Here is a 23,271-nt window from a genome sequence, read left to right on the forward strand (position 1 = left end):
GAGTTAATTTCCACGCTAATGACGCAATCCCGGCTCGGCTCAAGGCACGCTCAGGGAAGGCTCAGTTTGACCCGAAAGTGATTTTTAGCAGGATAATAATCATTGTTCACCTGAAGAATACACGGATCTTGAGTATTATGCCATCAGCACCTTGATTTACTTCATCCTTAAAGCTGGTTCATTCGGAGACGCCCTTGACTAAGGGGTGCCTGCTCCACTGATCAGGTCTCTTTTTTTATGGATTAGAATTGAAAGTATACCAAGATCTTCAACCAAAGAACGCCCCGATTTAGAGTAATCTTGACATACTCCAAATTCTGCAACAGCCTCAGCACCTTAGAGCCCCGAGTCCGAGGAGATCAAACCCTTTACTAAGCAGCTCAAGAAAGAGGAAAAAATCAAATTTTTGTATTTAATTGTGCAGCTGCCGCACTTGAACACCAACAGTGATTAATTAAAAGTAACAGCCTGCTCAGGATGGACACCTCTGTGCAGGGGCTGCTCGCCTTTGTAAGTTAAATCGTGTGGGGTGGAGGAGCATTAAAACACAACAGCCAAAAAAAATGAAACAAACAACCCAGAAAATACTTAAATTTCTAGGTAGACCTAAAAGAAGACACAGAATTGTCATCACCAGCTTTTATTAGGTTAAGCATTGATAGAGAAACACTGCACGTAAGCATTGCGGGAAGGAGATAAAGATGTAAATACAGCTGTAATTAAGAAATTAATTAACACATTACCCTTGCACAGGCATGTTTTGCTGAGCACAGGGAGTCAGGGAGTTATGGCCAGTCCATTATTCATTGTTTCTCCCTACCAAAGCTTGGGATTATCCACTTGGCTATCCAGTTTTTTGGGGATAAAGGGAATATTCTTCATCAGGAGCAGCGCACAGAATTCCCTCCGAGGCAGCGCCCGCGCTGTGTGTGCACTCTGAGCCTCATTAGATCCTTACAGTAACTACTGAGGGCAGAGGAGCATTAAGGATTTACAGTAAAACGTTCCCTTTTAGCCACGGAATTCCAGTCTCCACTCAGCAGCATTTCCTCGCTGCGGGGAGCGAGCCCGGTGTGTGATGAGCAGCAGCACGGATGGCCAGCCTAGGAAAGAGATGAGATTCCAGTGTTGGAACTGGAGCTTTCCATGGATGCCCAGCCTAGGAAAGAGATGAGATTCCAGTGTTGGAACTGGAGCTTTCCACGGATGCCCAGCCTAGGAAAGAGATGAGATTCCAGTGTTGGAACTGGAGCTTTCCACGGATGCCCAGCCTAGGAAAGAGATGAGATTCCAGTGTTGAAACTGGAGCTTTCCATGGATGCCCAGCCTAGGAAAGAGATGAGATTCCAGTGTTGAAACTGGAGCTTTCCATGGATGCCCAGCCTAGGAAAGAGATGAGATTCCAGTGTTGAAACTGGAGCTTTCCATGGATGCCCAGCCTAGGAAAGGGATGAGATTCCAGTGTTAAAACTGGAGCTTTCCACGGATGCCCAGCCTAGGAAAGAGATGAGATTCCAGTGTTGAAACTGGAGCTTTCCTGTTTTCCTGCTGATGCGTAGAGATTCCATCACCACCCAGAGAGGGAGGAGGGACTTTCTGGGAAATGCTTTGTTTCAAAGAAAACACCCGAAACAACCCAAAAATTATATTCTTCACATGTCCCACTTTGTAGGTGAAGTGCTGCTAGCAGTGAAAATTCACTGTTGGCTGCACTACATCCACCCCAGAAAGTAGATTCACTTGTAAGTAAAAATACCATTGTAGCAAGTGTGAAAGCAATAAAAAAGCCCAGAAACCAAGTCCAGTGTCCTTTTCTGACTCTGTGACAGCTGAGGCAGTTTTTCATAATCTGTACAAATTAAAAGCAGCTTTAAGTCAGAAGCAAGGACTGGCCTGGAGGTCTGACCTTGCACACCAACCCTCCAGACTGTGGAAAAGGAAATACACACTTTGAGGGTGGTGTCACAAAGAAAAATGGGATGTTTAAAAACCCCAGTATGTTTAAAACATCTATTCAGCAAAAAAAAATATTCTATCAGAAGATGAAAGGGAAAGAGGTTTCTACTTGAATGATTAAGAAAACAGTCATTCAAGGAGACAATGCAGTCAGCAAAGTAAACAAATGACAGGATTTTTATTGCAGCTCTGACATTTTGTGCTGAGGAACAGAAATCCATACCTCCTATGGCAGACACAGGCCTTTGTGTTCAGTTGCTGGGTTCAGGGGGGTTCTGTAATTATAGTTTTCATATGTACGATAATAGCTACGTGAAAAAGAAGAAAACAATGAATTGCCTTGTAAAAGAACAGTTGGTTTGGTTTTCTTTAACAGAGAGAAGCTTGAAACAAAATGATATAAGCCCACCATGGATTCTAGGTTGTATCATTTGCAAGTTTGAGCTGAAGGTACAAAATTACAAGGCCAGGACACAATGAGGCAAATGTTTCAAATGTATAAAAGTTGGGACTTGGCACCAAGGGGGAGAACAAACAGCCAGAGCTGCCTTACCCTTCCTTCTGCTTGGAAATGATTTTCCAGACAACGCCTGCCCCCAGGAGCAGCAGAACTGCCGCAGCTGCCACCCCTGAGGGAGAAGAAGCCGGGTTATCCTCCCTGTGTGTTGTGAAGTACACAAAATGTAAAACAAGGTGTGTCTGCCAAGTGAGCAGAGGGAGGCTGTGCCACTGAGCTAGGGACAAAAATGTTTGTAAGCTGCTTACCTAGGCCTACTGACCCGGACTTGGGGGATGCTGGAGGGAAGGAAAAAAAAGGAAAATCAGCAAACTGTTCTACCAAAATGCAGCGTTTCTCAACTGTCCTTAAGCAATACCAATAAACCTTTTAGAATCATAGGATAATTTGGATTGAAGGGTTCTTAAAGCTCATCCAGTGCCACCCCTGCCATGGCAGGGACACCTCCCACTGTCCCAGGGTGCTCCAAGCCCTGTCCAGCCTGGCCTTGGGCACTGCCAGGGGACAGGGACAGCCACAGCTTCCCCATGCCAGCGTCTCACTGCTAAGACCTACAACACCAGATATTTTAGAACCACACTCTCGTACTTCCTTTTTTAAAAAATACCGACGTTTGCATGTTTCAAATGCATTTGTGTGCTTCTGTTTGACCTTTGCTTCTTTACATCCCACTCACTCAGTTTACAGGCTGGCACCGGAGGGTCCCAGCTGAAATCCTCTTGGCACTGGGTGTGACTGGTGCCTTCCAGCGTGTAACCATCATCACATTCCAGAGTGATGTTGGTCCCAGAGCGGTAAGTATTTCCTTTAATGGCTTTTTTAACACCTTGGACATCCGGGAATTCACATCTGATCTCTGAAATTGGAAGCAGGAAAAAGAGGACGTTTAGAGGGAACACAAAATACGGGAAACACAGCTGTGGGTCACTCAGGACATTGCTCTTGAATTCCTTCTGAGTGCAGCCAGGAATTAATTCTCATTCCGCGGGGTAATTCCTTTTCCCTTTAGAACCAGGAAAGTGCCTCAATTCCCGGTGGGATTAAAGGAGCAGAGGAAGCACAGGGGAAAGTGCCTCAGTTCCCCGTGGGATTAAAGGAGCAGAGGGAGCACAGCCTCACCTCTGCACTGCGGGAGGGGCTGGCTCCAGGTCCCCGATGCTGTGCAGTTGATGGAAGCGTTTCCCACCAGTGAGTAGCCGGGATTGCAGCTGTAGGACACTGCGGCTCCCCAGGGAAAGGGGGCAGAGGTGTTGTTGCCTTCCAGCCTCCCGTTGGGGATGGTTGGAGGCTGCAGACACCTCACAGCTGGAAAAGCAGGGAGGGACAAACATCGGGATGCTGAAGGGTGGCACTGTCCCTCTGCAGCCTCACTGTTCCCTTTGAATTTCTTCCTGAACTCAACAGCCCAGACCCCTGTAACTCCAGCAGGCTTTGGAAAGGATAAAAACCTGAGTTTGTTCTTATCACACATTCTGTACTCAGATTTAGACCTTCTACAAACCTTCCCCTAAGGCAAGACTCCTTAAATGTCCTTTGTTCTTCGCTCCCTGCAGCCCAAACACACCTTGACAGATGGGAGGGGGGTGGCTCCAGGCTCCAGAAGCTGTGCAATAAATGGATGCTGTCCCCAGGAGAGAGAAGCCAGGCTCACAGATGTAGTTTACAGACGTTCCTGGAGTAAATACTGATTTTTCTGGGCCACGGAAAGACCCGTGGGTGATATCTGCAGGCTTGGGGCAGTGCAGCGCTGAAAACAGACACGTGCAGATCAAAACAGAGCTCAGAGGGGAAATTTCTGAGCAGCTGGGGAAGGCTGAACGCTCCCACCCACAGCACTGACTCCAACAGCCCTCCCAACCCTCTGCAGAGTTCCCTCAGAAAAGCAGGACAGGTTGGGAAGAGAAGTTAGTGATTAGTAAATCAAATATTGTTTCTTCAGGTAAGAGACCTACCTGGCTTTGTTGTGGTATCAGGGTGGTGAAAACGTTCTGCCACTCCATCTAAATGCAGCATCAAGAGTTTAAAAATGTGGTTGAGCAAATAAAATGCACAAATTTACCTTCATTTCCCATCATCCTGGTACATTTCCAGGAAGAAAATGTACTGCTCTCTGATAGTCAGCTATCAAATTCCTCACTTTCAGGGAGTGAAGAGAGTGTGGATCATGGATTGCAACAAGCAGTGTGAGAAAGTGCAAATCATGCCAATACTTACAGCATTACCCAAGCCCTGGCTCATCTCCTGTGTGTGAAGAGAGGCATAAATGAAAGGAAAAAATTCTGGGAAAGGAAAAAATTCTGGGAAAGGAAAAAATTCTGGGAAAGGAAAAAATTCTGGGAAAGGAAAAAATTCTGGGAAAGGAAAAAATTCTGGGTTCTCCTTAAAATAGTTGGAGCAAACAGGGAAAATCAAACCAACTCTGGCTTCTGTGAGCAGGCAGGAGAAATCGTGAGGAATGTGCAATCCCGACAAGCACAAGAACCTTACCCCGTTCACAGACGGGCACGGGTGGGTCCCACCTCCTGTCAGCTCGGCACTGCGACGTGGGGTGGCCTCGCAGGGTGAAGCCTCTGCGGCACTTAAAGGTGACAGTGTCCCTGTAGGTGTAGCGGGGCTTGGGGACAGCCACCCTCCCATCCCGGATCTGTGGGGCTGGGCACGTCACCCCTGAAAGAGAAATTCCTATTTAGGGGTACGAGGTGTGTGTGAGAACCCAATGAACACACCCTGAGGTCCTCTCTGTGTGCTCAGAGGAGTTTCACAGGCTGGACTCACACTCAGATGAGAATCATTTCAAGAACTGAGGGGTTTTAGTTCTTTTAGGTACCTTAAGGGTATTATATATATAAATATAGTTCTGTACCCATAAACAGAATAGTCTGAATATATTCTAATAAATGTGTGAAATGGGGTAGAAATCTGTCAGTACTGTCATTCTCATGTCATTCTCATTTGCCATCCCAACCTCGTGCCTTCCAAAGCAATTCCATCTGAAGAAAAGACTAATTGCAATTATCAACTCCTGCAAAACATCCTTGTGCTTTGGATAATGATACAGGATTTGGAAAATTCCATTTCAATCATACTCAAAATACCACTCTTCTACTACAAAACACATTTTTTACTTGATTTCTTATTTCTGGTTGTGAAACAAAAGGGACAAGTCCCTGCAGGCATCTCACAACTGTTCAGTCTGCATGGCTGTGACAGATCAAAAGCTTACATCTGGAAGAATTTTAGAAGAAACCAAACATGCAAGCATTAAAAAAAACCCAAAACAACTATCCCAGAGGAATATTAGGCTTTAATCATCTTATTCCATTAATTCTATTTATTTAAAGGAAATGCTTATTAATTTTAAGGACTTATTATGGCAATGCTGGCCCTGATCTAGTTGTCACCTACTTACTCTGGCAGATGGGAGGCAGCCCAGCCCAGGCAACATCTCGGCCCAAAATCTCACATCTCCTGTGGGACTGACCAACCAGGGTGTACCTGGAGGCACAGAGAGAGAAACACCAGCTCAGCCCAACTCCTTCAGGTGCATTTTGCCCTCCCCAGAGGTTTCCTTCTGCAGCCTCCTGATTCCAGCTGGTGGCCAAGGTCTCTCTGCTGGTTTGACACGTGGGAATGAAGGAGTTCCTTCTTCCCAGATCCAAGAGGAGCAACACTGACCCCAAAAACTCTGGGTTAGGTGTTCAGGGGCTAAATCAGGACCCAACTGATTTCCAGAGGGCTGGAGCCTCCTTGCAGCATGGGCTTGCTCCTATTCTCAGCTCCTGCTCGAGGCCATCTGAGAAGGAAAACTGAAACTGGTTTGCAAATTAATCTACTGAGCACAGGAGGAAGAAATGAGACAGTTCCCCCTTTCTAGAGCAGGCAACTACAGCGAAATTGGAACCAAAATTCTGATGTGCTGTGGGAGAGCAGCTGTGCAGAGGAGTGGGCTCTGATCCCTTACCCAGACACGGAGCCAGCGAAGGCAGGAGGGACTCACCCTTCGTCACACGCGTGGCTCACGGTTGACCCGAAAAGGAGATCTGTCAGAACAACAACTCTGCCATTCCTGAGGGGCTCTGGGTGTTTGCATTGCTTCCCTGGGAAAGAACAAGGCTGAGTTTAAACTCCTCTCTCGAGGTGTGTAACACACTGTGAGAACGTTTCCTACGGCTCTGTCCAAGTTGTGACACCAATAAATTTGGGATTTTGAAAAGGCTCAAAGCGGCCCAGACCATGTGACTAGTAAAGCCATGTATGAATTCCTTCAAAAATTGCTCTAGGAAACCCACAGAACAGACAATTTCCAACAACCAACAGCAAAGGGATGGAGCTATTCACTTTTACAGAACTCTAGGGCTTCAGACCACGTGTGGTTTTGGAGGCAAGTCAGAGTTTGGGACGCTCCGGGGCGTCTCGAGTGTCCCGGCCGGCAGCTGTAGCGCACAGTGTCCCCAACAGCAAATTCCAGCTTGTTTTTGTATTCCCTGGTTAGCTCAGCAAAGGTGAGGTTTGGAGGTGCACCACAGCCACCTGTCAGGGGAGAAAACATAGGGAGAAACAGGGATGTCAACTGCAAAAGTTGTTTTAAAATGTGTTTTTAGTATGTACAGCTTAAAATCCTTGTGCAAAGTGGGTAAAAAAAGGGGAGGGTGAAGGATTCAGGATTTTGGGAAGGGATGAGGCTCCCAGGCTCTCCATAACTCCAGTCCTGGAACCACGGTGTACCTGCACACTGAGGGAGAGGGAGGCTCCAGTTGCCAGAGTCGGTGCAGTGGATGGACGCCTCTCCCAGGAGGCTGTAGCCAGGGTCACAGCTGTAGTTCACAACCGTCCCAGTGGGAAAAACCTCCAGCTCCTGGCTGTTGTGGTTTCCTTTGTCAATATTTGGAGGTGAAGGGCATTGCAGCACTAAAGAGAGAGGACAAAACAAAACTGAGGAAAGGGCAGGGCCATGATGCTGGGACAGGCTGGGGAAGCTGGGGTTGTTCAGCCTGAAGAAAAGGCTCCAGGGAGAGCTTAGAGCCTCTTCCAGTGCCAAAAGGGGCTCCAAGAGAGCTGGAGAGATTTGGGACAAGGGATGGAGTGACAGGAATGCCCCAGAGGGCAGGGACAGATGGGATGGAGTGACAGGAATGCCCCAGAGGGCAGGGATAGATGGATATTGGGAAGGAATTCCTCCCTGTGAGGTGGGCAGGCCCTGGCACAGGGTGCCCAGAGCAGCTGTGGCTGCCCCTGGATCCCTGGCAGTGCCCAGAGCCAAGTTTGACAGTGATTGGAACACCCTGGGAGAGGGGAAGGTGTTGCTGCTCAGGGCAGGGGTTGAGATGAGCTGATTTTAAGCTTCTTTAACTTCTTTAATACGAAAAGAATCACTATTTTCAGGAGTCTGCCCAAACCCTCCAAAGGAGGAAGTGGTAAAGGAGAAATTGCAAGGCTTCAGTGCATGACAAATTAAACATATTAGAAGAAGCTGCAAAACTTACTTTTGCAAAACTCCTGGGCTTCAGACCACGTTAGATTTTCAAGACATGTGATAGTTGGTGATAGCTGTGGCTGTTCCACATATCCAGGCCGACAGGTGTAGTTCACAGTCATCCCAACAGGGAACTCAGTCTGATTTTCATATTCCTCACTTAGCTCAGCAAATAACAACGGTGTTGGTGTGCCACAACCCGCTGCCAAGAAATAAAATGAGCATGAGAAATACGTCCTTGGCTGTGAAATGCAGCTGAAGAGAAACAGGTGCATTGATAGGCACTTTTAAATCCCAAGTTATTAATGCATCTTCTGTGTATTCTGACATCTGTCTGCATCAAATAACATTCAGCATGTAAGGACACAGGCACTTGATTTATATGCTCTTTAAAAAAAACAAGATAAAACAATGCCCAAAAAATAGTTTGGCCAGTGTGGTGCCTTTAGATGACTCTGGTCTGTGGAGTACAGAAATCTTTAATTTCGATATTTAGAACACTCAAGCCTGTCTCCTTTTGGGAAACTCGGGCAATGCCACCAGCTTACTCCCAGTGCCACCAAAGTGAGCACAGCTCCTGCCTGTGGTTCCCCCTCTGCCATGCAATCCTGCAGGTTGGCAGGTTTGCCTGATCCAGGGTGAGCCTGGCACGGGATGGATGCTGAGCCTGGGATGGGATGGAATCTGAGCCTGACACAGGGTGGATGCTGAGCCTGGCATGGGATGGAATCTGAGCCTGGCATGGGATGGAATCTGAGCCTGGCACGGGATGGAATCTGAGCCTGGCATGGGATGGAATCTGAGCCTGGCATGGGATGGAATCTGAGCCTGGCATGGGATGGAATCTGAGCCTGGCACAGGGTGGAATCTGAGCCTGACACGGGGTGGAATCTGAGCCTGGCATGGGATGGATGCCAAGCCTGGCACGGGATGGAATCTGAGCCTGGCACGGGATGGAATCTGAGCCTGGCACGGGATGGAATCTGAGCCTGGCACGGGATGGATGCCAAGCCTGGCACAGGGTGGATGCCGAGCCAGCCCCACCTGCACAGCGTGGGTAGGGAAGGCTCCAGTTGCCCCAGGCCGTGCACAGCACCGCGGGCTCCCCGAGCAGGGAGAAGCCGGGCTGGCAGCTGTAGCTCACGGAGGTGCCACTGGTGAAGTTTGTCCCCGGCTGGGCGCTGAGCGTGGCGTGGGCGATGACGGGGGGCGGAGGGCACAGCAGCACTGCCGGGCAGGAGCAGAGAGCAGAGGTTTAGGGGTTTATCCAGAGGTGGAGCGCTCACACCGCAGCAAAGCCCGTCACAGCCGGCTCACCTGGCTGGCAGGTGGGCACAGCAGGCACCCAGCGGCTGTCGGGCTGGCACTTGGCCCCACGGCTGCCCCTCAGCTCGAAGCCTGGGTGGCACTGGAAGGTGACGTTGTCCCCAGGGTGGTACTCAGCCCTCCGGCCCTCTGCCACCTCTCCGTCCTTGATGCTGGGGCTGCTGCAGGTGATCACTGGGAGGGAAAAGCAGCAGAGCTCGGCTGGGGGAGCAGCTGCCAGAGCTGGGGCTCCTCCTGAGCTTTTGGGAGGCTGTGTGAGCACAGTGCTCTCCCTTTCCTCTGTGGGTTACAGCATTTCCAGCTCACCTTCACACCGGGGGTGAGGGATGCTCCAGACTCCCGAAGGCAAACAGGACACCGTGGTTTTCCCGGTGAGGGTGTACCCCGGGTCACAGTTGTACTTCACTGCCATGCCAGGCAGGAACTCTGTCACACCCTTGCTGTCGTGCTGGCCGTTTCTGATAATTGGAGGGGAAGGACACAGCGGCACTGCAAGGAGGGGAGAAAGTCCCACAGCTGGTACCACAAACCCTCCTCCTCCTCCACACATCAGAAATCAGCAGAAACGCTGCCCCTCACTGGCACTCACGCTTCTCACAGGTGGGGACAGGAGGGTGCCACTTGCCCCCAAACTGGCACTGAGACTCTTGAGAGCCCTTCAAGGCATAACCAAAGTTGCACTCGAAGACAACGGTGTCCTCCAGGCTGTAGGTGGTCTCCAACCCAGTTGCTTTTCCATTCTCGATCTCTGGCCTGGTGCAGCCGATTGCTGGAAGGGAAGAGCACAAGGATGTGAAGAGCTGGGGATGTGAAACCTCTCCTGGCTGTGAGGGGCACTGGGCAGGGACACGCCTTGCCATCACTGTCACAGGCATTTCAACACGCTGACTCTTGGTTTTACACAAAATACCATTACTGAGCTGTTCCTGAGCGTTTGTACTCAGTGGGGACAGAAAGGGAAACCCACAGAGGCACATGGGGCTCCTCTGCTCTCTGCCTCTCGCAGGGGATTTGGTGGCAGTGATTAAACCCAGACCCAGGAAGGAGGAAAGAGCGCAGGGACAGGCAGAGGAAGGCTCACGAACACACCTTGGCAGCGGGGCGGGGGCCGGCTCCAGGTTCCCTTGGCGGAGCAGCGGATGGAGGCGTTCCCCAGCAGGGCGTAGCCCTGGGAGCAGGAGTAGAGCACGGCCGAGCCCGGGCTGTGCCCGGCCCCGCCAGTGGCGTTGTGCTGCCCGTTGGCGATGCTCGGGGGCGCCGGGCACCTCACCTCTGCCAGGGACAAGGAAAGGCGGGTGAGGAATGGGAACAGGGCAAGAAAACCACCAAAATCCAACCTTCTGAAGGCGAAGAGGGAGAGAACACAAGTGCAGTCAGTCAGGACCAGGTGATACAGAACTTCCAGGAGCTTTCCTTAGCTCTTTTCTCCATCAGAAACCAACATTGTGGTTTTTAGAGCCTTTTCAGCTCTATTTTTCATACATCAAATTAAGTTGTAATGAAAACTGAAGCAATAACAGTACTTCCCCATCAGCAACAAAAAGGAAAAGCTGCTATACTAAAGCGCTACTCAAAAAAAGCATTTTATACGCAGAAAAATGATTTTAAAAAATGTAAATTCCCTTGTGCCAGGTGTGGCACACCCCGAGCTGTACCTTGGCACCGTGGCACTGCCCCGCTCCATGTGCCATTCTCCCCATCCTCGGAGCTGCAGGACAGGGACGCGTCTCCAGCCAGGGCCAGCCCCGAGGCGCAGGTGTAGGTGACCACGTCCCCGAAGGAGAAGGTGTCCCTGGAGCCCCCGCTGTGTGTCCCCTGCGGGACGGCCGGAGGGGGAGCACAGGTGATACCTGCGGGGGGACAAGGGGACAAGGTCACACTGCCCACACCCTGCACACACCCTGGTGGAGGGGAAACCACCTCAGCAGTGACACCATCACCCGAATTCTCCAGGAACAAACTTGGCATGGAAAAAATCACGCGCGGGAAGGAAAATCTGTCCCCTCCTGTGAGTCACTTCCTTGCTGGGACAGTTCTTACCTCCCTTTCATAACCATTGGTGACACAGAGAGAGAGGCTGGCCACACCCTACCTGCACACGCCCAGTGAGAATTACTTACTCACTAACAGGGAGTTTAAAATATTCATGTTCCTCCCAAGTTTGGACCAGAATAAAAACCTTTGAAACCTTTTCAGAAGCACATCCACAACAAAATGAGAAAGGAAATATTCTACACATTCAATGGCTTGAGAAATCTTTTGCAACAAAACCTTTGGCTTGAAAGAAGTTCCACTTTGTCCTGTAAACCATCTCCAAGGGCCTGTTGTGGTGGCCTACTTACGCTGGCAGGCAGGAGGGTCCCCACTCCACGAGACTTTTGTGCCAGAGACCTCACAGATTCTCTGGGAGCCTCCAACCAACTTGTACCTGGACCACACAGAAGGATTAATTAATTTAACAGTGAAATTTCTTGCCTTGGGACTTCTTTACAGCCCTTGCAAGTGGCAGCCAAGAGTTCTGACTTGGGAACTGGGTTGTGTAGAGCTGAAAATTCACTTCACTCTCACCAGGGTAAGACTCACCCTTTGTCACAAGTGTAATTAATTTTGGACCCGAAGAGGAGATCTGTCAGGACAACAGCTCTGCCGTTCGCTGGGTTCCCTGGGCTGGGACACTGCTGCCCTGGAAGGGAATCCAGGCTCCATCAGCCCTCCCAGCCAGGAGAGAGCAGGCAGAGGAACCCACAAAGCTGGGAAAACGTGGAAAACCAGCCAAGCCTCACACTTGGGGTTTTCAGCACTTGTAGGACGTACTTTTACAGAACTCCAGCGCTGCAGACCACGTCTGGTTCCTGAGGCAGGTGACGGCTGGGGACACCCCCAGGAGCTGGGTGTAGCCAGGCTGGCACACGTATTCCACCCTGCTCCCCTCGGGAAACACCGCCTGGCTCCTGTAGGGCTCCTTCAGCTCGGCAAAGCCCAGCCTGGCAGGGGCTCTGCAGCCAGCTGTCAGACAGACAACCAGCCCGGGTGTTAAAGAACAGGCAAAGATGGATTTGGGAGGGCAGGGAAGGTTAAAGCCCTGTTGGGACACTTGCCCTGCTCGCAGACCGGCACAGGCGGCCCCCAGGTGTTGTTTGTTTGGCACTGGACCTCTCTGTGGCCACGAAGGGCATAGCCTGGGTCACATTCGAAGGTCACGGTGTCCCTGTGTGCGTAGGCAGACCTGAGAGCCACGATCCTCCCGTTCTGGATCTGTGGGACAGGACAACTCGCCACTGGAAAAAAAAAAAAAAAGAGGTGCAGGTGCTCAAAACAGGCCCTGAGGCAGAGCTGTGCAGCTGCGAAGCCACCAAGAGCTGCAATTTTGAGACACGACCCTGAAAATCACTTTCCTCGAGTTGTTGTGCCTGCATCTGCGATATCAAACACCCCCAAGGGGAAAGGGGGAACCCTCCAGCCTCCCCTGGCTGCACTCAGCCCTTGAAAATGGGGCAAGAATTCCAGCTGGAGCTGGAGCTCCCCGACACAGAGCAGAGCCCCGGGAGGGTTTGGGGGTTCCCCAGCCTGTCCCACCTCCACAGGCGGGCAGCGGCTCGCTCCACACGCCGTTCTTGCCATCCCTGGTGGTGCAGTGGATGGAGGGCTCCCCGTGCAGCGGCAGCCCCGGGCTGCAGGTGTAGGTGACCGAGGTGCCGTAGTGGAACTCGCTCAGCAGCCGGCCCGAGTGCCGCGCGTTGGGGATGTCGGGGGGCGGCGCACAGGGGATGCCTGCGGGGCAGAATGAGGCTCCTCAGTTCAGCACCAAACACCCGCAATCCCTCCCTCCGTGCGGCACAAACACTTGTTCTAAAGAGGGAATGAAGTGACCTCCCGGGTGAGATGTTGGCAACAGGATCCCGCCTCCCTGGCAGGTGGAAGGCAGAGCTCTGTGGAGGAAACACCTGCATGCTTTGTATTTTCTACTTAATAAGAAATCAAACGCTTCTTTTGCATCACTGGTGTAAGATCCTGGTGCCAAGATGTGGAACAGGCACAGTCTGTGTGTCACCTGTGCTCCACACCTACCTGGAGAATCTGGGAAATGCTTTAAACCCCCAGAATGGATCAGCAAATGTTTCTTTTTTGGTATGAAATTGTCCCCTGATCAGCCACACTACCTGATCAGCAGAGAAACCCCAAGGTGGAATAGCTGAGGAGCAGCACAGCAGCTCTTGGGCACTCTCCAGTGCTTGGAGAGAGGCAAGGCCACGGTCTGGGATTTTGGGAGTCACTGCTGGCCCTGGCTCAATTCTCTGTCCCTCCTTAGGACTGACCCTTGGTCTCTCTGGGTCTGACAAAACCACCCCAAAGCTGAACACGTTTCCCTCTCCTCTCCTGCAGTGGGCTCGTGCTGTCAGTCAGCAGCAGGACACTCAAGCACTGCTGGACAAGCCCCAGCTGAGGCGCTGCTTTCCATAATCCCTTAAGCTCTGAGATCTTGTACCTTTTCCCAGACTGCTTTCTTATGACTGCCAAACCTTCTGATAATTTTCCTGCCCACAGAGCAGAGAAATTGCCTGTGAAGGCTTTGATTGGAAAGATTGGCAGTCTCTGCTGGAAAATATTTCCCAGATCCATGCAAGCCCCCAGAGCCATGAGCTACTTACGCTGACAGAGGGGAACGTCCCCGCTCCATGCAACGCGTCCCCCAGAGATCTCACAGCGCCTGCTGGAGCGTCCAATGAGCCTGTGCCTGGTGTTGAAAGGATTTGTCATTCATCCCAGGCCATCCCAGCTGGAGTTCTTGCTCCTGCTCTCCTCCTGGGATGTGGGATCAGCCCTGCTGGCAGCAGAGGGGAGGCTCCTTCCTTGCTCTGCCTGACCCATTTCCCAGTATTTATAGGGTATATATATAAATATATATATATATATTATAGTGTATGGGCACAGCAGTGAGCACCTCATGTGCTCCATAGGTACAGAACCCTGCCCAGGGGCTTCTATACAGAATCCATTTACTGGGAGTGAATGAACAGGGCTTAAAAAGGGGGACACTTACCTAATCCACCTGCAGACCAGGACTTACCCTTCCTCACAGCTGTAAACCACTGTAGACCCAAACTGGAGATCTGGCAGGGAAATAATCTTGCCATTCACAGGTTCACCGGGGTGACCACACTGTTTTCCTGGCAAAGGAAAACACCCTTATTTTAGGCTCCTGTCTCTCTGCACCACAGGACAAAACATGCAATTATTCCTCCAGCCCCCTGCCCACATTCCCAGCTCCCCCAACACAGGTTTCCAGTTTCAAAGGGTTACATGGCTTTACTAGTCACATATTCAGAATAATGTCAAGGTTTTGGCAGCATGGACAGAACCTGGGACCTGTTCCTCCTGCAACAAAGGACACCAAATCAAGGAGCTATTCACTTTTACAGAACTCTAGAGCTTCTGACCACACTCCGCTCTCAAGGCATGTAAGAGTAGGTGACATTCCTGGGACTTTAGCATATCCGGGGCGGCAAGTGTACTGCACAGTCTTCCCGACAGAAAAATCAATGGCATTTCTATGCTCCTCATTTAGCTCAGCAAACTGTAACCTTGTGGGAGCAGCACAAGCACCTATTGAGAGAGAAAAGAGAGGTGAGAAGCAGGCAGGACCGGCTCATGGGGGCAAGCACACAAAGAGCTGTTAGGAGGAAAGGGCTGTGGTTCACCTTGCAAAAATGTTTATTTCGATTTATATAGCCATTAATAAACAAATAAATATAAACATTTATGTAGCCATTAATAAACAATAAACATTTTCCCAAAGGGTTGCTGAGGATTTGGCTCTTATTCCCAGGGTAGGCTTAAATCTTCCCCTCAAAGGGTTTAACAACATTTTTTAAACAGGATTAGGGGACATTAAATGGCAGTGCACCCCGAGGCAGTTATGGATGTACCTGAGGAGCTGTTGAAGGAGCCGTGGTGAGGCAGAGCTCTGTCACACACAGGAGCAGGGGGCTGCCAGCTGCCATCCTCCTGGCAGGACACGCTGGCACTGCCCTGCAGCCTGTAACCATCGTGGCACACAAATGTCACCGTTTGCCCGGGCGCAGAGAGGAGCCCCTGGCCACCAAACTGCCTCCCATTGGCCACGACTGGATTGATGCAGACAGTCACTGCAAGTGAGGGTGTGCAGGAGGGGTCAAAGCAGAAGAAAACACAAAACCACAGGCTGTTAATGTGGCAACAACAAAATCGGCGTGATGTCCACATAAAACTCCCCAGGCGTAGGAAGGGTTGACATTAATGGGTTCCATGATACACTTTACATGGAATTAACCCTCCTGGAGGATCTGTTTGCACTGCTGAGGTTCTCCCCAGTGCTGAGGGTTTGTCCCCTGAGGGGACAGAGCCCACACTCACCTTCACAGCGAGGGCGGGGCTGGCTCCAGTTCCCCGAGGCTCTGCAGGACACAGCGGCATTTCCAACCAGGTAATAACCAGGGTGGCAGGTGTACCTCACAGACATCCCAGCCGTGAAGAACGCCTGGTCCTGCCCGTTGTGACTTCCATTGGGCACCTCCGGAGGCATCGGGCACGGCCGGACTGCCAGAGGGAGACGGGAAATTTAACTCAGGGAGAGAACAGGAGCAAGGGGAGGGCAGGCAGAGCGATGCAGCACGGATGGGTTCAGTCCCTGCCTGCAGCCCCCGTTCCCTGCCTGCACTCACCCCTGTGGCACACGAGCTCCGGCGGGTCCCAGGTGCCCCCGGGCTGGCACCGAGCCTCATCGGAATCCTCTGCCGCATAACCGGGGTCACAGTCAAACTGAAGGGTGTCCCCAGCTCTGTAGGTGCTCTGCAGCTTGTAAACCTTCCCGTTCTGCACCTCGGGGGCCTGACAGCCGATGGCTGTGGGGACAGCGACAGCTCCTTTCAGCTTCACTGCACGGGCAGGACCCTGCGCACACAGAGCCCTCCCGGCCCCGCTCCTCGGGGCCTGCTGTGACCTTCCAGGACCTCCCGCACCCTGCCCGGCACCCCGCAGCGGGAGGGAGGCACCCACACACCTTCACAGCGGGGCAGGGGCCGGCTCCACAGCCCGGAGGCCGTGCAGGTGACGGAGGCATTCCCGAGCAGCCCAAAGCCCTCCTTGCAGCTGTAGGACACGGTCACTCCCTGGGGAAAGTGGCCCGAGGAGCGGCCGCTGTGCAGCCCGTTGGGGATGTTTGGTGGCCGAGGACAGGTCACCTCTGCAGAGGGATGGGAAAAACCCTGTGAGAGTCTGGGAGAGGGGATTTTGGAGAGCCAGCTCAGCCCCACTCTCCAGCATGTCAGAGTTTGGGAGGACAGAGGGCTCGAACCCCAGGTACTGCCAGCTGCACCCTGACAGCAGCCTTTGGGTGTCCTGTCTCTCTGTTTTTTCTGAACAAAGAGTATTGAAATGATTCGTTTAAACTCAGCTGGTCTCCTCCTAAAAGCTGTGTCCCCCCCATGGCCAAGCCTGGTCTCAGCACTGTCACCATCCATGGATGTGCTGGAGCCAGGCTGTGACTGGAGCACAGGGAGGAGGGTGCTGGCTCTGGATTTGTGGATCTTAGCTTTACATGTTATAAACCCAAATATTTCATTAAAATGGAATTCAGTCTGTCACTAACAGTGTCAGTGGATTGGGTGAGGGTGTCCCCTGTGCTCAGAGCCACCTGAGGGTTTGTCCCCTGAGGGGACAGAACCCACACTCACCTTCACAGCGAGGGCGGGGCTGGCTCCAGTTCCCCGAGGCTCTGCAGGACACAGAGGCATTTCCAACCAGGTAATAACCAGGGTGGCAGGTGTACCTCACAGACATCCCAGCCGTGAAGAACGCCTGCTCCTGCCCGTTGTGACTTCCATTGGGCACCTCCGGAGGCATCGGGCACGGCCGGACTGCCAGAGGGAGACGGGAAATTTAACTCAGGGAGAGAACGGGAGCAAGGGGAGGGCAGGCAGAGCGATGCAGCACGGATGGGTTCAGTCCCTGCCTGCAGCCCCCGTTCCCTGCCTGCACTCACCCCTGTGGCACACGAGCTCCGGCGGGTCCCAGGTGCCCCCGGGCTGGCACCGAGCTTCATCGGAATCCTCTGCCGCATAACCGGGGTCACAGTCAAACTGAAGGGTGTCCCCAGCTCTGTAGGTGCTCTGCAGCTTGTAAACCTTCCCGTTCTGCACCTCGGGGGCCTGACAGCCGATGGCTGTGGGGACAGCGACAGCTCCTTTCAGCTGCACTGCACGGGCAGGACCCTGCGCACACAGAGCCCTCCCGGCCCCGCTCCTCAGGGCCTGCTGTGACCTTCCAGGACCTCCCGCACCCTGCCCGGCACCCCGCAGCGGGAGGGAGGCAACCACACACCTTCACAGCGGGGCAGCGGCCGGCTCCACAGCCCGGAGGCCGTGCAGGTGACGGAGGCATTCCCGAGCAGCCCAAAGCCCTCCTTGCAGCTGTAGGACACGGTCACTCCCCGGGGAAAGCGGCCCGAGGAGCGGCCACTGTGCAGCCCGTTGGGGATGTTTGGTGGCCGAGGACAGGTCACCTCTGCAGAGGGAACAAAGCGTCCTGTGGGTCTCTCTTTGCTGCTTTGTGTGCTGCTGGGGCAGCTCAGGGTGATATCCCCAATTCTGCCCTGTGTGCCTTTTGCTGGATCAAGGCTTTAGCTCACTAAAGGTGCAGCTGGAAGGAATCACTGGCAGTCCCGACAGTCCCGACAGGACTGCAGGCACATGGCAGGGCTTGGCAGGGATCCACACAGACGTGGGAGCAGCAAGAGCAGTGAGAAGTTGTGATTTCTTCCCATTCCACAGTGAAGGTGACAGTGCCCCACGTGTGCCCAGAAGCAGAAACGCCCCCGGGATTCGCATCCTGCCATCCCACGGGGTTGACATCTCCCCATCCCCTTGGAGCCCCGGACAGGGCACAGCCACCCCCCTGTCCCACCCCAGCATGTCCCACCGGAGCTGTTTCTGTCCCCCTGCCCGCTCTGCTTGGGAAGGGAAGCCAGGACAGATCCATCCCTGCCTTTCCACTGAGCTGCAGAGGACACCAGAGGGAGCTTTCCCCGCGGCCGGCGCTGCTCCCCCGGTGGGACACTCACCCCTTTGGCACTCTGGCACGGGGGGGCTCCACCTGGAGCCGGCTCCGCAGGTGCTGCTGCGGGCGCCCCGCAGGGTGTAGCCCGGGTTGCAGGTGAAGGTCACAGTGTCCCATGTCCTGTAGTGTCCCCAGTAGTGATAGGGGGACACCTTCCCATACCGGACACGTGGGGATGGGCACAGGGCAGCTGGGAGAGGGAGAGAAAGGAAAAGTTCACCTGCACAGCTCCCGGGGGTCCTGCTGTGATGGAGGCTGCACTGGGGGCTGCAGCTGGCGTGGGGGTCCCTCGGGCTGTGCTCCTAGGGGACTCCACTGCTGCTGGGTGGCCAGGATTTCACGTCAACCACCCAGCAAGGTCAAGAGCCTTTCCTGAACTTTCTGTGGGCTCTGAAGCCCCTCATGAGGCCAAATCCGAGCCAGGAAAACCCCCAGGCTGGCTGGGGGTGCCAGCTGTGGCTCTGACGGGCCCAAAGGGTCTCTGCCATCAGCAGAGGCTCTGTGATCCCGAGCTCCACCTGGGACCAGCTCAGGGCTTCCATTTCCCTCCCAGGGAAAAGCACAGGGCTCAGCGAGGAGGGGAGCAGTGGCGAGGAAGAGGAGGGCCGCGGGAGGAAGGCCCCAGAGGAGTGGAGCTGCTGCTCTGCCTTACCTTGAGCCCCGGGCGTGGTGCTGAGGAGCAGAGCAGAGCTGCCCAGCAGGCAGAGGGTGAGGGTGGGCACCATCCCCGGCACAGGCTGCGGCTCCCGGGGGCACGGAGCTGATATGGGCACCCCAGTTCCCCCCAGTGCCCCCGTGGGAGGAAGGAGACGCTGCTGGGGGACTTTCCAGGACAGTGGGACAGGAACCTCTGGGCTCCCCAGCACAGGCAGGCACAGCAGCACCTCCCGGGGAGGCTGCAGGTGCCTCACGCTGCTGCTGCTGCTGGTTTTGGCAGGGGAGAGGTGAAAAAGGGCTGGGTGCTGCACTGTGCCCTTGGTGCAGAGTGTCCTCCCGAAGGGGACGTGGCCCAGGCTCTGTCCCAGAGCCCCAGGTGATGGTGGTGGCACCTAAGGGACACGGCCCAATTCACCTGCCCAGGGATGGCATGGGCAGAGTGGGGCATCCCCGCCTCCCATAAAAAAGGGACCAGCTGTGGACACAAATCCTCCTGAGCCCACCCTGGGCCCACCCCTCACCGGGGGCAGGAAGGACAAACCCCCAGGCAGGATTTTGTAAGGGAGGAGCAGCCCCAGCATCTCCAGCTCCCCTCCTCACACGGGTGATGCTTTCTGAGCCTGAAACAGGCAGCAAGACATGAACTGCTCAAGTCCTTTCAGCTCTTTTAGTGACAGAGCTTCCAGTTCTTACAAATCCAACATTCAGAATTGCACTTGATCATTTGCACTCATTATAAAGAAAAATTACGTGCAATTGATTACAAATACAGTAAATAAACCCTCTCCAGTGGTAAATTTTGGTGACCACACCTGTAAGCAATATTTCAGCATTCACAATTCCTTTCATTTGACTGTGGGGAGATAATTCCCCAAATCACATGTTAAATCATTTTTAAAAAATCACTTTGGACTATGCAGTAGGAATAAACATGCTGGGATTAAAACAGCAAAACCAAACACAACCCAGAGCTGCGAGGCTTTAGGTTGTATTTGTCCATTGAGTCACTCACGTAGCTTACAGTAAGAGAGAAATAAAAATAACCAGCAATGTGCAAGTGCTGTTCTGCAAGGCTGAAAAAAAACCCAGGACCTGCAGTGACAGCTGAGCAGGACAGAGCTCTGCTGGGAAGGGAGAACTCGGGGCTCTGGTTGGAACAAGGCTGATGTGTGCATGGAAATGGTTATTTGTGGGTTTCCCTCTTTTTCGAGGCGTGTTCCTGCTAGCAGGAAGGCACCGGGGAAATGGAGAAACCAGAGCTCTGTAGTAGACACATTTTGGATGGTTCCTGTTCCCAAGTTCACATCATGAGAAGCTCCCAGATGGGGGATTTACCTCTGCAGCACACAAAACCCCAAACCTCAACATTTTGCTTTACCAGCAGCTAAAAGTCCGAGTGTCTCAGGCTTAGCCAGTCAAAACTCCACCACAGTGGTGTTTCCCTTCTAAAGATGAAATCCTCCAATCCTAATTCCATTTTATGACCCCTCTTCAGGTTACCCCGTGATCCTTTAGCCAGGCTCAGGTACAGCCAGGAAAGAACAACTCCTCAGCGTGGCTTTTCCATCGGCCCCATCCAGGGCATTCTGCCCACGGTGTTCCCCCCTCATCTCTCCCCACACTCTCACACCACCCTCACGGCTGGGCCAGGTCAGGCAGGGTGAAAACAAAGTCCCCAAAAGGGACTTTTGTGGGGTTGGTGTCCTGGTCCCCACGGAGGATTTGCCTCCGTGTCCATCTGCACCTTCTTGGGATCAGAGCAAGAGCTGCCCCCAGCCCTGCAAGAGCCCAAAAACTTTCTGGACAAGGTTTGGTCAAAGGCTGCACTCAGTGACCTTGGGGTGTTTCCCAGCCTTGAGGATGTTCTCAGGTCTCAGAGGTGACACCAGTCTCACACATCCTCCTTGGAGCAAACCAGCTCAGCACAGATCCCTCTCCTGGGGACATTCCCTGCTGATCCTCTCAGCAGGGGCTGCACTTTCCACCTCAGGGCCCTTCAGACCCCCTGAGCCCCCCCAGGCCCAGCGGGGTGGGCTGGGTGCTGAGGAACCCAAAATGTGGAATTTCTGCAGCTTCCTCTCCTGCAGCAGGAAGGGTTTGGGCACCTCTGTGCCTTCACACGGGACAGCTGATTTCTGAGCAGCATTCCAGAAGCTCTGAGCAGCATTCCAGAAGCTCTGAGCAGCATTCCAGAAGCTCTGAGCAGCATTCCTGGTGGCAGGGAGCTTCCAAAGCACTCCAGTCCCACCCAGCAGTGCCAGGATTCCCTGTGCCAGGGCTGCTTCAAGGCCACTTTGTCAGGAGGGAGAAGCAGAGCCCTGCCCCACCTCCCTCGTCACAATTCCCAGGAAAGGTCAGGCACAGGACAGTGCAACAGCAGCAATTAATTGAGCAGAAGTTGATGAACTTGATTACATCTGGCAAAGAATGAGACTGCAAAATCATTTAAGTCACTCTATGGGAAGGCTTCATTAATAAATGTGAAATAAACCCCAGAGCCAGGATACCAGTATTCCTTATTTTACATTCTTTTATTTACAAAACAGTTTTACTATAAATACTGTAAATTTTGCACTTTTGTCTGCACACTAGGAAAAGAACCCCAGTTAAAAAAAATAGTTTAAGAAATACAAATAAATCTTGTAAGATTGTGCAAGGAGGAAATTATTTTCCTAGTGCAAAGAAACGTTTACTGACTTTTTAAAGTCTCGCTTTAAGAGCTGCAAAAATACTCTGTTCATAGAAAAATAAACAAAAAAGTGGGCGTTGAACCAACACAGAGGTGGATTTGGAGTATGTTTGGTTTTCTGTTTAAGGTCACTTTATTGCACTAAGAGCTGAACCCCTGCGGGGGGATCGGTGTCGGAGCTCCCCTTCCCTGCCCGGCTCCCGGATTTATCCTGCAACGGGAAACACGCAGGAATCAGGGGAGCCCCTGGGCCTGGGGAGGGTTTGTGGAGCCCCGTCCCCCTCCCCAGGGCCCCGGGGGGTTCGGTGTGCCCCGAGCAGCTCCTACCATCGGGTGCCAGGCGCTGGGGCTGGCACAGGTGGGCGTGGGTGGGCGCCGAGCACACGGGGCAGACGTGGCAGCCGGGGCTGTGCAGAGGGACCAGGTGGGCCGGGGTCCCCTCCCCGGCCAGGGGACACACGGGGCTGCTGGCGGTGTCCCCGTGGACCAGGGACAGGAGCTGCCGGTCCGTGCAGGGAGGGCAGACGGGGCCGGGCAGGCTGCAGGCAGAGAGGTGAGGGTGAGTCCCAGCGGGGTGGTGGCAGCCCCTGCCCCTCTGCAAACCACCCTGCGCAGGCTCCAGCACCCACAAAAGCGGCTTCCCCTCATAACTGCCCTTTTTAAACTCAAATAAGTGGTTCAAGAATTCAGAATTCACGTTCAAGAATTCAGAAATCAGATTCAAGAATGCAGAACTGGACTGGCTCCCTCAGGATTTGCGCTCACAGCCAGGGGAACGGGCACTGGCAGGAATAAATGGATAAATCCCAAACAAATGCAGCAACAATTCACACTTCCTAAAGCCAAGGCAAGCACGTGTCAAACCACTTGGTTCTCCCTAAGAATTTCCTAAGAAGGATTCCTGAGTGTCTGTCAATGGTGACTCTGTTAAAGGAGCTTTGTCAGCCTGAGAGAGCACCAGACTCGCATGGGTGTCAGAGGATAAATAAATAAACTGAGCAAACAGCTTTACCTCCTCACTGCTCTGGCCCAAAACCTTACCTGGCCACAGGTAAATGAACCCCACCCACCGTGGAAGAGCTCTGGGCAGTGGTGAAAAGAGGCTCCCACTGCAGGGGCTCATCTGGCTCTGTTCTGGTTAAACCAGAGCTCCAGAGAAACGAGGCCGAGCCAGGTGAGCACAGCTGAGCAGCACAGGCTGCTTCAGACACCCAGAGAACCCCCCAAGCACCACCTGAACAAACCTCACCCTGTTTCACATCTCTCTGCGTGAGCAGGCACCACCATTTACCCTGACACGGGGACAGGAGCAGCCAACATTCACACGCTGCCACCTGTTTGTATTTTACATTAACTCTCAGTTGGAGGGCGCTGGGCACACTCTGCAGTGCTGAGAGGAGCTGCACAGGAGCTGCCTGCACCGACCACACTCACCCCTGGTCCCGCCACTCCCCCGGTGTCACAGCACTGCTGTCACCCTGGCCAGCGTGGGCGCGGAGCCAGCTCTCACAGATGGGACAGATGTGGTCACTGTGGAGGAGAACCGTGGAGAATGTGCTC

General features: G+C 53.1%; 2 protein-coding genes across 3 annotated transcripts in view; both read right to left on the minus strand.

Annotated features, from left to right (window-relative positions):
- Positions 1-638: 638 nt before the first annotated feature.
- LOC134561557 (complement receptor type 2-like) lies at positions 639-4,819 on the minus strand. Of its 2 annotated transcripts, XM_063418683.1 has the most exons (8): positions 4,426-4,819; positions 4,038-4,220; positions 3,593-3,778; positions 3,150-3,329; positions 2,722-2,751; positions 2,510-2,585; positions 2,180-2,264; positions 639-1,103 (listed from the first exon to the last, which is right to left on the minus strand). In XM_063418683.1, the coding sequence occupies exons 1-7, from the start codon at positions 4,484-4,486 to the stop codon at positions 2,183-2,185; spliced, it is 798 nt and encodes a 265-aa protein (XP_063274753.1). In that variant the 5' UTR covers positions 4,487-4,819; the 3' UTR covers positions 639-1,103; positions 2,180-2,182. The 2 variants fall into 2 exon arrangements, with proteins under 2 accessions (XP_063274753.1, XP_063274755.1); XM_063418685.1 differs by lacking the exon at positions 2,180-2,264.
- Positions 4,820-4,838: 19 nt separating this feature from the next.
- LOC134561564 (complement receptor type 1-like) overlaps positions 4,839-23,271 on the minus strand; it is a 34,034-nt gene continuing 15,601 nt past the window's right edge. The window contains exons 23-47 of the mRNA XM_063418696.1: positions 23,146-23,241; positions 22,039-22,250; positions 18,370-18,555; positions 17,631-17,813; positions 17,293-17,472; positions 16,985-17,167; positions 16,312-16,494; positions 15,974-16,153; positions 15,666-15,848; positions 15,200-15,418; positions 12,849-13,043; positions 12,371-12,550; positions 12,087-12,278; positions 10,928-11,173; positions 10,362-10,544; positions 9,862-10,041; positions 9,579-9,761; positions 9,264-9,446; positions 8,991-9,173; positions 7,957-8,148; positions 7,199-7,381; positions 6,812-7,003; positions 6,471-6,570; positions 5,883-5,968; positions 4,839-5,140 (exon numbers count right to left, since the gene is read on the minus strand). Coding sequence (XP_063274766.1) covers positions 4,854-5,140; positions 5,883-5,968; positions 6,471-6,570; positions 6,812-7,003; positions 7,199-7,381; positions 7,957-8,148; positions 8,991-9,173; positions 9,264-9,446; positions 9,579-9,761; positions 9,862-10,041; positions 10,362-10,544; positions 10,928-11,173; positions 12,087-12,278; positions 12,371-12,550; positions 12,849-13,043; positions 15,200-15,418; positions 15,666-15,848; positions 15,974-16,153; positions 16,312-16,494; positions 16,985-17,167; positions 17,293-17,472; positions 17,631-17,813; positions 18,370-18,555; positions 22,039-22,250; positions 23,146-23,241 — 4,570 coding nt within the window. The 3' untranslated portion in view covers positions 4,839-4,853. The remainder of the gene's footprint in view (positions 5,141-5,882; positions 5,969-6,470; positions 6,571-6,811; positions 7,004-7,198; positions 7,382-7,956; positions 8,149-8,990; positions 9,174-9,263; positions 9,447-9,578; positions 9,762-9,861; positions 10,042-10,361; positions 10,545-10,927; positions 11,174-12,086; positions 12,279-12,370; positions 12,551-12,848; positions 13,044-15,199; positions 15,419-15,665; positions 15,849-15,973; positions 16,154-16,311; positions 16,495-16,984; positions 17,168-17,292; positions 17,473-17,630; positions 17,814-18,369; positions 18,556-22,038; positions 22,251-23,145; positions 23,242-23,271) is intronic.

Source organism: Prinia subflava, chromosome 23, assembly GCF_021018805.1.
Source record: "Prinia subflava isolate CZ2003 ecotype Zambia chromosome 23, Cam_Psub_1.2, whole genome shotgun sequence".
Lineage (NCBI taxonomy): Eukaryota > Metazoa > Chordata > Aves > Passeriformes > Cisticolidae > Prinia > Prinia subflava.

Bases quoted from the DNA above. Each gene is read 5' to 3' on its own strand.
- LOC134561557 (XM_063418683.1), bottom strand. From the start codon at position 4,486: ATGCTGCATTTAGATGGAGTGGCAGAACGTTTTCACCACCCTGATACC. The intron at 3,779-4,037 runs GTGTGTTTGGGC...CTGCTTTTCCAG, and splicing joins CCCCCCTCCCATCTGTCAAG to CTGTGAGGTGTCTGCAGCCT. The intron at 2,752-3,149 runs GTGAGTGGGATG...CCTTCCCTCCAG, and splicing joins GGTGCCAGCCTGTAAACTGA to CATCCCCCAAGTCCGGGTCA.